The sequence below is a fragment of the Octodon degus genome, unplaced genomic scaffold (genome assembly GCF_000260255.1).
Source record: "Octodon degus isolate 3935 unplaced genomic scaffold, OctDeg1.0 scaffold00103, whole genome shotgun sequence".
In the NCBI taxonomy this organism is placed as follows: Eukaryota; Metazoa; Chordata; class Mammalia; order Rodentia; family Octodontidae; genus Octodon; species Octodon degus.
The window spans coordinates 3,856,709-3,872,089 of NW_004524679.1; the positions used below are offsets into that span (position 1 = coordinate 3,856,709).

General features: G+C 32.8%; 1 protein-coding gene across 2 annotated transcripts in view; it reads right to left on the minus strand.

Moving 5' to 3' along the window:
• Rps6ka6 (ribosomal protein S6 kinase A6) overlaps positions 1 to 15,381 on the minus strand; it is a 174,661-nt gene that overhangs the window by 65,412 nt on the left and 93,868 nt on the right. For both annotated transcript variants that reach the window (XM_004638813.2, XM_023723784.1), the window contains exons 9-12: positions 13,629 to 13,771; positions 10,830 to 10,900; positions 10,506 to 10,594; positions 8,773 to 8,831 (exon numbers count right to left, since the gene is read on the minus strand). In XM_004638813.2, coding sequence (XP_004638870.1) covers positions 8,773 to 8,831; positions 10,506 to 10,594; positions 10,830 to 10,900; positions 13,629 to 13,771 — 362 coding nt within the window. The remainder of the gene's footprint in view (positions 1 to 8,772; positions 8,832 to 10,505; positions 10,595 to 10,829; positions 10,901 to 13,628; positions 13,772 to 15,381) is intronic.

The following is a 15,381-nucleotide window of genomic DNA, read 5'->3' on the forward strand; positions in this document are numbered from 1 at the left end:
ATTAAAGCACCTGCAGGCAGGTACAGGGGCTGGGGTTCAAGCCTCAGGACTGCTGTGCCGGCCCTGCCCCTGGAGTGCACTGAGATAGCAATTGAGACTGGGTGTGGTGGCGCGTGCCTGTAATCCCAGCTCTTGGGAGGCTGTAAATAGGCAGATCACTATGAGTCCGATCTAGTAGTGAGACCCTGAACACCATGTAGAACCTTCCTTAAAGTGCACCCAAAAAAAAAAAAATTCCATAGGGTTCAGATATCTGTAGATCAAATTTCAGAAAAGTGAAGAGACAAAGTCCAAGAGTGAGTGAGGCCAGGAAAAACAATAATGTGGCCCAAAGTGCTTTGAAAAGGAAGAAATAGGTTGCAATTTTGGATAGGAACAACTGACTTCAGTTCTCACTGGTACAACAATACAGGATATATCACAATGTCACCAGGTAGAAATAACTAATAATATTAAAGGTGCTAAAATGCATTAAATTATTTTCATGAAGTCTATATTTTGTCTAAAATACTGTGTCTTACATGCAACATATATTAATGTATCATTTAGTGCTTATATCATAGAACTGAAAATTTCATTTTTGTCCCAAAGTAACTTGTTAAAATTTGTATGTTTAAACATATATAGGTGGAATACGATCTTGGCTAAGATATTGTAATAATGTCTTCCTATAAATGAACTACACTTAGTTGAAAAGTGATTCAATCACTGAAGTACAGTGGTACCTCATTTCATGAATGCTTTTGTTTGAAAACAATTTTATTTGCAAACAGAATCATTGGGAAAACTTTTTGTTTGCAAACTTTACATCAGGTGACAAATGAAACCACAACACTTTTACCAAAGAAACACAAACAGTCATCTTTTCCAAAACCATAGAATAAATTATGTTCATGAACCGAGGTTCCACTGTACCCTCAAAGAGCAAAAGAAATCAGGTGAGAAACAGTGTTTGCTTTTACTATGGTAAAATAAAAATACACACTAAAAAAGCAAAAAGAGAAGTTACATCTTGCTCACAACCAAATCACTTTACTACTAACAACTGACTGAAGGTGGGGGCATAAATAGATATTTCAGAAAAGAGTTCCATGAAGACGGTAGAATGTTAAATAGCAGGAAATCAGTTTCTCTCAGATTTCAATCCAGACATTAGAATATAACAACCTCGGGAAGAATCAGACAAAGATGGATCCCTAGGACAAGGGAAAAATCTGAAGGGTGAGTTGGAGCCCACAGAAAAAGTGAAAAGGTAGACATCAACACAGAAAAAAGAAGTGCAAAACTGTACTTTCTCCCTAACTCCCAGTTTCTGGTGTGAGAGAGGATGATCAAATCTACAGAGGCACAATGAAGGCAGATGACTCCAGAAGCCTTGAGGGACAAAGAAACCAGTGGAACAAAGCTGTAGATGCTGTGAACTACAATAGCTGGCAACTACTGTGTTCCCTGGAGAGCATGCTTAGCTAGATACCATTTTAGGGAGGAGCCAACTGAATTAAGAACTCTGAGCAACGAATGTTTGGCTTCATCAATAATAAGAAGTGAAATAAAATTGAATCAATAATTAAAAGTCTCCTGTCAAGGAATATTTCTGGATCAGACAGCTTCATTTCTGGTTTGTATCAAGTGTTTCAAGAAGAATTAATACAAATTCTCCTTAAGCTATTCCAAAAACGGAAAGAAGAAGGAATTCTTCCAAATATATTTGAAAATGAAAAAATCACCCCAACACCAAAACCAAAACCAGATAAAGAAAAACACAAAAAAATCAAAATAACAAGCCCAGATAACTGATGAACATAGAGGGAAATTCTTCAATAAAATACTATCAAATGGAATTCAATAGCACATTAGAAAGATTATCATGATCAGAAGAGGTTCACTCAAGAGATAAAGGCATGGTTGAAAATATACAAATCAATAAATATGACACCCACAACAGATTGAACTACAACGAGATGATCATTCTGATACAGAAAAAATGTGATAAAACTCAACATCATTTCATGATAAAAACACTGAACAAATTAGTTACAGGACTGTACTGCAATAGAACAAAGGCTATTTGTTGTAACTGAACAGTAACTGTTACACTGAATGCAGGGCAAGTGAAAGATTTTTCTCTAAGATTTGGGAAGAGGATGCCCACTTTTACTACTTTCATTTAGCATAATATTAGAATTCCTAGTCAGAGTAATCAAGCCAAAAACAAAAAGATTCATTGAAACTGAAAAGAAGTCCAATTATCATGTTTGCAAATGATATGATCTTTTTATATGTGGAAAACTGCAATGAGTCCACTAAATTACACTGGAACTAATTAATATATAAATTCTGCAAATTTGTAGGACATAAAAGCAACACAATTTGCCAACAGCAAATTATATGAATCAGAAATCATAATGTAGTTATATACACAATTGTTACAAAAAAATAAACTATGTAGGCAGACATTTACCTAAGCAGGAGAAAGATTTCCACATTGACAAGTACAAAACACTGATGAAATAAATTGAAAAGGTCACAAAATGGTAAAATATGTCCTGATCATTAACTAGAAGAACCTAATGTTAAAATGTCTCTACTACCTGAGATAGTAAAGGTGGATGGTTAATTTTAATTTTTTGACACCTCCCAAGAGAATAATAAAGCACACTTCTCAATATTTCTGGGTGGGTCATAGAAGCATGAGCTTAGAGTCTATGTATTCCCCTACTCTGCTTCCCAATCGTCATGAACTGAGCAGCTTTGTTCTGCCATCTCTTTTTGTCATATTTCTGCCATGGAGCCAGCCAACTTTGAATTGATTCTTCTGAAACCATGGGCCAAATAAACAATTTTTAGTGACTGTTGGGCATTTGGTTCCAGCAACAGCAAAGCCAACAAAGAGAACTGTAACTGAGAGTTGGGTCATTGATGCAACTGAACTGCGTATCCGACTAGGTAAATCAAAAGTGTTTGCAGCCGGTTTACAGGAAGAGCTTGGAAAAGTTTAGAGAATCAGGCTGGAACAAACTAAAAGGCTATAAGCAGAGCAGGTGAGGCAATTAAGACTAGAATAGTGAAAAGAATTCAGAAAGTAAAGCCAGGCTCATGAGGCTTCAGCTGGGAATAAGGAATCTTCTGAGAGTTACATTGGAGGCAATGCTTGATACCTCTGACAAAAAAATCAGGTACAGAGCTGTAGGAATAAGACTAAAAGTGCAGTGGTGATCCCAGGAAGTTGGAGATGCAAAATGTGGAAGGCTCAGTTTAAAGGATATTGACTAGGTAATCTGGTAGAAGAACTTTCAAGGTAGTTCAGCACTCAGACAGGGGTCCTGCTGTTTGCTTTTTGCCACATTTATAGTGAAAAATGAGAACAAAAGGAAGAGCAGAAAGATTTGAAAAACTTAAAATTTTGTCCCAAGAAGGGACATGTAAAATTGGTTGCTGAAGAAATCAGCATTAAGAAGAAACTAAGTACTTTGTTCAGCAGTTACTGTGAAAGGGAAAGGGTTCAAAGGAAAGGAAAAACATGAATAAGGAAAAGGACAAATGAAAGAAGGGAAAAAGATATATTTAGATATATATGCAGAATGCTTTGGATAGTCATACTGTCAATGTCTGCTGGTCTTTTGAAAGGAACAGTTAATGCTTATTTTTTTTACTTTGATTTTTTTCTCTTCCTCTTTTGAATTTCTTATAACTTCTTTGTTGTTTTATTTTTTTTTCTTTAAAAAAACTTACACATTTTTATCTGGTAATCTGAAGTAATTTGAAGACAGCATCATGTAATGGAGCAAATATTGTTGAATTCCTATTACTTTGTTTAGTGAAATATTGTATCATTTCTAATGCTGTTTTTTTTCTTCTATCATTATTTTGTACTCTTTAAAAAAATAAATAAATAAACATGACTTGAGGGCATCTCAGAAATCATTAAGACTTCTTCTCAGGTTCAAAGTGCAAAACTGTTAACCTGCTTGAGAAGATAGTCCTTCAGATATCTGCTTGATGGGAAGATCCTAATGAATTGGTTCACTGGGTTACATTTCAATGTACTCAGCCATTTTGGTACACACAGGCCACTAAAACAATGTTTGAAGAAGTAATTCCTGACTACTCCTTGGTGTTGTCCATGGGATACTGGTTTAATGGAATGCAGAACACACAGCTGTGGGATTAAGGAGGCTTCCTCCCATATTTAAATGGAGGATATTTCTGGGAGGAGAGTCAGAAAAGGAGCCTCTGAGAAGGCAGTGTATAGAGCTGTACGAATAAGACTAAAATTGCAGTGGTGATCCCAGGAAGTTAGAGATGCAAAATGTGGAATATCTGCAGATAAAAGATGTAGGCTGTGAATAAGGTCAACCAAAGTGATAGACCATGTGAGTTTTAACTGACAAGGCCATAGGGGTGTTACAGCAGAAGCCCTCTGGAATTCAAATCTCAATACTATGTACCCTAGATTCTGGACATGAAGCTATGAGACTTGATATTTCTCCTACTAGTTTTCACCCTTGTTTTAGTGACAGTATTTTCTATCTCCCACTTGTCTCTTTTTGAATATGAACACTTAAGCTATACCACTATACACTGTGATTATGTAAATCACTTTCAATTTTATAGGGCCGTACAGCAAAGATTATGCCATATTAGAAAAGGAATTGACTTGGATTTTTTATCAATGCCAGCTTTTTTAGACTTTGATGGACAGATTATTATGTTCCAGTTATATGTAGCATAGTTGTGAAATGTTAGGTAGAATTTTGACTTTGCATTCATTTATTTGGGGATTAAGTACTATTTAGTGAAATGCACTTGTATCTGAAGTTGACAAACGTTATGATGCGATGGTCAAAGCAGACTGTCAATTTGATTAGCTTGAGATTCCCACAGGGTAATAATGCCCTTCCAGGTATGTACAAGGAAGTCAGAGACATGGCCTTGGGTTCAAAATCCTTCATCCTTTTTACTCTATGGCACTGTTCCTCTTCTCTGCTTTTTTAGTATCATGAACTCAGTTTTGTTCCACCATGCCCTCTCCCATGACACTTCTGCTTTACAACCAGTTGACTATGACTAAACCCTCTGAAACATGGAGGCAAAATGTTTCTTCCTTTAGGTTGTGGATGTTGGTTATTTTATCCCAGCAATGGAAAGTCTGACCAGAATGGTACTCAAAGTGATCAAAAATTTTACTTAAAACACTCATCAAAATGCCATTGACATTCTTCAAAGAACTATAATGAAAGTTCTAAAATTGACAGGAATCTACCAAAAAAATCCAATAATCATAGGTAACTTGAACAAAATGACAAAGGAGGCATTATATTACCTGAGGGCAGAACATACTATAAAGCTGAAGGAATCAAAACAGTATGTTATTGGCATAGATGCAGACACACGGACCAATGGAACAGAGAGGAGAAAAAGTAAACTGATACATCTACAGCCACGAATGTTTGAGAAAGGTATGAAAAACATGCCATGTAAACAAAGAATTTTTAATGAATGGTGCTAGAAATATTATATTTATACAAGTTTTATGATATTAAACCCTCTCACCAATTATAAAAATTGACACAAACTGGATTAAAGACATAAATATAAAACTAGAACCTGAAAATATAGGGAAAATGTCTCAGAACAATGGGATGGGAAATAATCTTTTGGAAAACAATACCAAAGGTATAAGAAACAAAACTAAAAACAGACAAGTGGGCTTATAGAAAAATAAAAACTTTCTGCAAGCACATGAAAACAATAGTTTTGTTCAGATAAAACTACAGAATTGGAGACAAATTTGGCTAATTAGGTGTTGATATGCAGAATATAAAAATGGATTCTGAAAAGTTAATACCAAAAAACTGCTTTACAAATGGACAATAAATAGGAAATAAGGAGATGGCTTTTTTGAAAATGAGAACAGATCAAGAGCTAGATGGAGGAAGGTGAAGGGGCAGGAAAAGGTACTGGGTAATGAAGTCAGGATGGATTATATGTATGTACCAACTTCATATCATGAATATAATGATTATTTACTGCAAACATATACAAATAAAGAATAAAAATGGGCAACATATATACATACACATTTCTCAGATGAGACATATAAAGGGCCAAGAAGTTTATGTAAAAATGCTCATCACTGCTAGTTATTCAACCACAATAAGATAGTACCTCACCCCAGCAAAAATGCTTATTTTCAAAAATGTAAACATAATTGCTGGTGAGAATATTTTTTTAAAAAGGATATTTTGGATAGTGTTTGTAGAAATGTAAATTATATAAATCAGCCATTATGAAAATTAGTATGAAAGTACCTCAAAATATTAAAAACAAAATTACCCAGAATTCTCAATAGTGTATATACAATCAAAGGAAATTTAATCAGTGTGCTTAGGAGATTTCTGCACTCTCATGTTCATTGCAGCAGCATAAAAAACAGCCAGGAAATAAAAACAAAGTGGCCATCAACTGATGAACTGGTAAACAACATGTGTTACATATACACAGCAAAATACTGTTCAGCCTTAAGCAAAATATGAAATATCATCATTTAAAAATATTTATGGAACTGGAGATCACAAGTTCAAAACAGGGGCCGGGGAGATGGCTCAGTGGAATAAGCGCTTACCTGGCAAGCGCAAGGGCCTGAGTTCAATCCCCGGTTCCGCCAAAAAAAAAAAAAAAAACCAAAAAAGTGGAAAACACCCTACAAACATACAAGCAAACGCAAAGACTGCAACAAATAGGATTTCTCTCATGTATGTGCTAAAAGAGTTGACTCTCACAGAAGTCAAGAGTACAATGGTAAAAAAATAGAGTACAATGGTGACTACTAAAGACTGGGAAAAGGAGAGGAAGGTAAGAACTGGATACAGTAGATCAATGTATACAAAATTCCTTTACTAAGGAGAAAAATGTCCTGATTTACCACCATACAATAAGGTGACTATATATCAATAATATATTGTACATTTCAAAAACCTAAAAAACATTATTTTGAGTTTTCAATACTAAGAAATAAGTTTCAGAATACAGATACGTTAAATCTGATTTAAACATGACAGACATTTACATATACTAAAACATTACATTCTATCTCATAAACATGTAAATTTTGTTTTATATGAGTTAAAATACATTTTAAAAAACAGAAAATTATATGAAATCCACATATATATTTTAGAAAATGATTTCTTAAAAGCTCAAAGTCCCACAGTGCAAAAAAAAATACTAGGGATTTGCTACATATGAATCTCTAAATATTTAAATACATAAAACTTCCATTGATTTATTTAAATTACAACCAGTAACAGATTCAATCCCTGGTTCTGCCAAAAAACAAAACAAAAAAACCTCAATAACAGAGAGCTGGAGAGAAGAGGAAAGGTTGATCAATATGAACTCTACTTGAGTTAGGTAGAAGTCACAATTTGTGTTAGTCTATTGTATATCAGGATGATTAACAGTAATGTATTATATATATATGAAAAGAATATAAAAGTTATTGAAACTGTCCTAGCGATTTGATTTGAAACTGTCTCATTGCTATTTGTTTATCAATAAAATTATGAGGGAAAAAAAGGTATTTGAAAATTTACACTATAAATAATGACAAATATTTGAACAGACATAAATGCCTACCTTAGTTTAGGCAAAATGTAATGTATTTATGTATTGAACCATGATATAGCACCCTAGAAATATGCATTGATTTTTACGTGGCAGTAAAAATCAATACCATTTTTTAAAAGTAAATAGACAAAAATTGTCTAAGTATAACAATAATGGGGGAAAATTAGTTTTGTCTAGATAAGAAAAAGTGTAGAGAATCACTGTGAAAATAAAAAAGGGAATACAAGCAAACTAAAGGAAAATTCTTAATACCATGAAAAAGAAAAGAGCCAAGGCCAAGATATAGCTCAGGGGCACAACACTGCTTGCCTAACAAGCCAGAGGACCTGAGTTTGATTCTCAGTACGAAAAAAAAAAAAAAAAAAAGAGCCACTGTATGGTATGTTAATACTAATGGCTTATGATGCATTACATTCTTAAGATTATATAAAATGCATTTAAATATTGAGCACTGAAACTTTTTTCTACAAACAAGATTTAAAAAAACGATTCAGTCAATGAATGACTGCTTCCTACATCAGCCCTAAAAATTAAGAGATACATTTTTCCTTTTAAAATATTTTTAATACCATTGTCACACTGGATAAAAAAGTTTAGCTATGATTATTAATATATAAAATAGACAAAGCTACACTATAAAACAAAATGTTATTTCTTCTAAGAAAATCTTAAAAGTACAATACCTTTTTTTTAGAAAAACATCTATATATGAATTAACAGACTTTCTCAATGTTTCTGCTTTTATAGTCTCTCAACATTTAAAGAAATCTGTAGTAAAATACATACTTCCTAATAAATTCAGTATATGACAATGAAAATTCTGAAATTCAATACACTTTACATTCTTTATAATTCATTTACCCTAAGACTACCATATGCTTCATGCCTTTTCTCTTATTATCTCACATTCTCCATTCTAAAACATGGACATAATATTAACCATATATAACATGTAAATTACAAGCAAACTTGTTAAATGTTACCCACATCTTTCCTGCTTCAAAATAATCATCATGATATCAATAAAGATCTCACAGTAAATTAAAAAGAAAAGATTAAGTTTATCAGCAAGGCCCACAGATTGCAGTTTACTCAAATTTTTTGCTCATTTTAATTCATTTATAAACTTTCTACTTAACTTACATTCCAGTCAATATTTGCAAAAAATAGATGTCTTTTGATTTCCTCAACACCTTCTGAACCTATAAAAATAGAAGTAGTTTTTTACTGGCATTATTCTCTTTCAGTTGTGTTACCTGTCTTCTAGGCTTCATCTATAAATAGAACTACATGTATTTCAAATATCCTTTGAAGTGAGTTGTCTATAATTTGTCGGGCATTTTATCAATTTGTCTTTTTACTTTACTACCATCAAAAACTAATGTTCGGTTGGTACTGCATATTAGTATGAAATATTAAAATGCCTCCAATCTCAAACAGAACTCACATTCCACATAACCTGCAACATATTTTGTTTTCTTCATAATAAAGCTCATGATCTCTCTCTCTCTCTCTCTCTCTCTCTCTATATATATATATATATATATGTGTGTGTGTGTGTGTGTGTGTGTGTGTGTGTGTGTCAAATTAAAACATCAAATAATAAACTGATGCTGACATTTTAACACAAGCACTCATGTAAACTAACCAGATCACATTTAAATCTAGAAAAAGACTGTTGGAAAGCAGTCAAACAAGCAGTTTGGAGAACATAAAAGTTACTTTGAAACCTACTAGGAATGACAAAATATTTACCCTGTGTACTGACATGTAGTAACCGTGAATGATTAGTGATAAAAGATACAAAAGATATAAGATAATTATCTATAAAGGATTAAAATTTGTTTATTATTTCAAAGGACATAATCTATGTTAAATATGATCATACGTGGTAAAGGAAGTTTTGATAAGCTGAACTACTCCATTTTTTTGTTCCAGTACTAAAGAATGAAAGCAGGGCCTTCACATTGAATAGCATGGATGAACAAAAGGTACAGTATGCATTTAAATGTTTAAAAATTACAGAAAACACTGTCATTAGTCTCCCTCAAAACACTTTCTTTTGCTTCAAGCACACATATCACACCTTGATATTTCCTGAGGTTCTGAAAGTCCTATTCCATTAATATTTTTAGTTAGGCTATCATGCTTTCTGAATTTTCTGAACCCTAAAGTATTTTTGTTTCAAAGGCATTTTGACTTTGGGGCAGAGAAAGTATTCGCATGTTGCTAGATCCAGTGAATAAGGTGTATAAGGACATACTGTACTGATTTCAGAAGCCTTCCTCTCAGTTGGATGTCACCATGCAACAGCATTAACTGTACTTTTTTGTCATACCTCTTAAAAAGAGGAAAGAGGGCTTCCAGAACTGTTTCAGAAACTAGCAAGAGTAGTGGGATAAGTGTGCTCAAATCATATGTTAGTGTAGCTGAGAGCGTATTTTGAGAGGATTAATGATAATGTGTCTTTACTGCAATAACAAAACTTTAAAATGTAAACATCTATTGCATATTTTATGACCCCTCATACACCATAATCTTTTTTAAAATTTTATTTTGAGACAGCTTCTTACTATGTCACTACATTGCCAAGGCTCAACTCAAACTTGTGATGTTTTTGCCTCAGCCTCCTAAAGTGCTGGGATTATTGGTGTACCTGCTATATGTAACTAGATCACTCCATTTGAAAAATCAGTTTCATACCAGAGTTGACTGTTCCTGAACCACATATATAATATGCACAGTTCTGTGTACTGACATATAGTACCAGTAAATAAACTTAAATTGAAAAACAGTTATCCTCCCAAATATTCAGTACCATTATAAGAACTAAGAAAAGTAAAAAACAAACAAACAAACAAACAAACAAACAATACCCAATCTATTTGCTGGATTCCTTTTGAATAACATCCTCAGAAGGCTTTGTGCTTCACCACTGAGAAATTGAGGCATTCCAAGTTTTGCTCTGCAAAAGATGATTTTAGGAAGTCTCACTTAATTCTGGCTACATTTTTTAGTGAAGAAATATCAAACAGAGTATTTAAAAGTGATTTCCAATGGAAAATAATGTCCTCTATACAGTGGCAGAAGAGAAATGACAGTAAAAAAAATCGTTCTTTTGTCTCAACGTAAAACAATATGAAGTTTCTCACAACAGAAGACATTTTCCCCCCGAATAAAAATATACTGTTTACACTTACTTTAATATCATATTCATGGTCTCATTTCTGTCTTTGCCTTGAAAAGGCAGAGTACCAGTAAGCATTTCAAACTAAAAATAGAACAAAAGAAAATAATCACAATCAATTAAACACAGCTTAAAATATATAATGAAATTATTCAGAAAAAAATTTATATGAATACCACATGATCATCAAATCATACAGGGTATAGATAAGAATCAGCTAAATTGAGGTAACAAAACTAGGTTAGTTACAGAAACACATGTTTAATAGCCTGCTCTCTATAAATAGCTTAATAGATAGATGACCTGTAGCAAATGAAACCAAACAATTTTTAAAATTATAATTTGGCTAATTCTGGAAAATAAAAGAATTTGAAAATACAAGGCATTTTCCTTTAAAGCAGAGATATGCTTTGAAATAAAGTTTCCATAATAAGGGAAAATGTACAAAACAAATATTTAAAACTCTTACCTGCCTAAGAAGAATTTTGTCATTCTAACTGCTATTTACTCACCCAATGTACAGCAAGCAAAACAATGAGGAAAAGCAGAACAAATACTTATACGTGCACCTGTGTGTACTAACACTTTTAAAAAAGAAAAAAAAAAGAAATTTTTCCACAAAGCAGAAGGAAAATACCTTACCAGAGAGATGTACTGAGAACTACATGATAAAATAATGATGTATAAAGTAGGTCTAAAACATTACCTACAGTTCATTTAAGAGTTTTCATATCCCTAAAATTTAAATTTCAAATTGGACTTAATGATTTTACCCTGAATGGCTACACTCAAAATCTCAGCTTATCTCCTATACCCTGATGACTCTAAATCTGCTGTGTCAGTCTTTATCTTTCCCAAACTACAGCATTTCCTCTCAAATAGGACTGGTGGAGGAGCTGGGAGAGGCAGAAACACAACAGAAAAGGATAGTACTTTGAAATTCTGTCTTTCATAGTTCAAGTTCAGTAGTTGAGTAGGGCAGGGAGAGACACAGACAAATATATGTGGATGTATATTAAATAAATTGTTAAATGGTTCTGATTTTTGCTCTACTGCTGCATGTAATTTATCAGCACCAAAGGCCTAGCCATTAACCTATAGCAGAACTGTGTTTGCAAGCCCCTGTCTCAAAAGACAAAAAACAAAATAAATAAATAAATAAATAAATAAATAAAATTCTTTTCCTACTAGCTATTATTATCTAGTTCATTTCTATTTATCTATACTTTCAAACTGATAAATTCCATAATTTTTAGAGAATCTTTATCATCAACTCACCTGATTTTTATATATAATTATGTATAATTTGCAGCTAAAATTGTTTTTCTTTGAAAAGTCTTCAAGGTTTCCTTTTTAAATAAAGTTTTACAATGATAAAATTATCTCCTAGATCACTTCAGTCTTCCTATTTCTAGTTTCTTCCATTTCCAATCTCTATATAATGCCGCCAAGTCTAACCTTCTAAAAATGTACTTTTTCTTGAATGATCCTATTTAAAAATCTATAATGCCAAGAGAAAAATCAGAAGCATATATTTGTAGTTTTATAACTTCAGTTCTTCCACATCCAAACTCATCCTTTACTATTCAAAACAAATTAGCTCTCTAAGCCTTTGCTAATATATGATCACAATACTCTCTACCTCCACATGCAACTACAGAGCTTGCAACTTTTCTTTTTCCGGAAAATAAAATTAGCATGATTTTGTTCAACAGATGGTATTACCTTTATATGGAGGGCTCTAGAGAATGTCATATCAAAAAAGCCTACTACACTGCTGGCCTTAGACAGCAAATTGAAAATAGGCAGCAATCTCAGTGACCAAGGTTACCCAAGCAGTCTTTCACCATACTAATACATGTCTGGAAGCAAATGACCACTATTTTGAGCACCTCTTGTATTGTAGAGGCCAGAGATTAATTGTATTAATCTTGTGAAAACTCAATAAATGTAGTATTAAAATACTTACATAAGATTATATTTTCCATAGATTGTTCTGGTGGAATCTGTATTTACATTTTATCTACCCTTATGTTTCACCTCCTCTAATTTCCTTATGTAATTTCATGAAATCTACTCTAAACACCTTACATACTTCTGAACAGGTTAGCCATGATAATCATTTCCCCAACCAGACTGTACATGATTTTGGTTACAGAAAATACAAAATGTTCGACTATTCATGAATTTCTACTGCACTGCCCTGCAGCAATGTCCATATTTTAATGAATGGATGTGTCATGAGGTATCATTAAGTGATAAGTAAATCAAACATATTATCAGATTTCTTTTTATTATCTTATGTACTACTACAAATTCTGTACTTAATCTCATACTAGTTAATCTACTTAAGTAAGCATTTACTGAACAGTCACTACAATAATGACTGTAAGAGACAAAAAGTAATATAATACATAATTTCTGTCTTCAAGAAGATTATAATCTTTCTGGTTCATACCCAAAATAAAAAAAAACTATAAGATAATACATGTTATGGTGATAAATATCATGCCATCTAATTAAAATGTCTTGTAACTGCTATACTCTACATTCCAAAACCTAGAATTTGCCCAACATTTCTCTAACTTTCAAGTATGAATTGGTTATATAGTGATGATGCAATTTACTTTTTTAGTAGCCACTTTATAAATATAGAACTAGAGAATACTAATTGTTATATATCATCTATGCAAAATTTTAAAATGTTAATAATATGAGAAGTCCTTTTTAACTGGTACATTCCAAAATTTAAATTAAAAAAATTAGAGTAATAGTAATATATGTTAGCATAATGAAGAAATGTATTACTTACCATTAGTACACCATATGACCACCAATCAGCACTCTGAGAATGACCTCTCCTATTTACTACTTCAGGAGCCATATACTCTACTGTACCACAAAATGAATACGCCTTCTTTTCTTGATCTACTGACTCCTTGCTGAGTCCGAAATCTACAACAGCATTAAAAAAAAATATATATATATATATATATATATATATATATATATACACACACACACACACACACTGAAAAAGTTCAGGAAATATTGCAAAAAAACAAATACTGGCTAGACACTAATACAATTTATGGATGACCTCTAATTACTCTTAAAACTGATATAACTAGTAACAAGCAGCCTTTACCTCACATTAGTTTTCTTTAGGAGTATTTAAAGATTGCTTACTTAAATTTAATCCTCAAGATACATGCTTTCAGGCATATACTAAAAAATTATACAACAAATTTGAAGAAACAACATGTCTAAGCTTCATACTGGGCTAAACTTCCAAACAATATGAAAAAAAGAGAGCTAGTAATTCAGTTTTAAAGGACAGAATTCTACTATTTGTGTCATGAAACCTTTAATCCAAACTACTCAGAAGGCTGAGGCAAGAAGACTGAATGTTTAAATCTAGCCTGAATAACTTAGGGAGACTTATGTCTCGAAAACAAAAAAATTCAGAAACGGTTGATGTGATAGCTCAATAGTAGAGCAATTGTATAGTCTGTACAAGACTCTGGTACATAAAATGCACAGTAATTTCTGCTATAACTTGTTTTAAAAATGAAAATTGGTTACAATTCAATAAATATAATAGGAAATTAACTGAGCACAACATGAATTTCACATTTTAGTCTGAAAAAAACAAGGAAAACACAGAACACAATACTTAGTTGAGTTTGGCACTGTATAAATACATAAAATCACACGACACACTTCAAATACCTATCAGTTATCTCACTTCATCATGGTTGTTATAAACCACTAGCATGAATCATTAGCGTCACCACTTTCTTTTAAGATAATCTACATTCATCTATATCATTTTATTTTATAAATGAAAACTTTTCTTACAAACATCTTTTTTTGTGTGTAGTACCAGGTATTGAACTCAGGACCTTATGCTTGCCACATCAGCACTTATGCCACTGAGCTATATCCCCAGCTCTGACACACATCTAAGAACAAACTTTGGGTATTTTTCAAGGCAAGGTAATATTTATAGTAGTCTTTCTGTATTTAATTTTTTTTTCCATAACCAGGGATTAAACTTAGGCACTTATTGCACTTAGCCATTTCCTCAGCTCCTGTATTTCATTTAACAAAAAGAATAAAAAGTACAATAAAAATGATACAGAATTTGAAAACAAGATGATAGGAAATTAACAATGGTTGTACACTGTTCAAGTAACTGTTGATATTGCCAGATGCAAGGATGAAAAATTGATCAAACAATTAAGTACTGGGCTGGCAAGATAGCTCAGCGGACTAAGCGCCTGCTTAGGCAAGCACAGGGACTGGGGTTCAATCTCCGGCACCACATGCCACACCAGTCCTGCCCCCGGGCATAATGAGCTGGCCACTGAGTCCAGGCATGGAGATGCATGCCTGTAATCCCAGCACTGGGGAGACTGTAAACAGGAGGATCACTATGAGTCCAAGCTGTGTAGGGAGACCATATACCAAATACCTTCAAAAGTAAATTTTAAAAAATTATTAACTGTCCCTTTCAATAAACAAAGACATAAGAAGTACAATCATTTTAGCAATCATATATA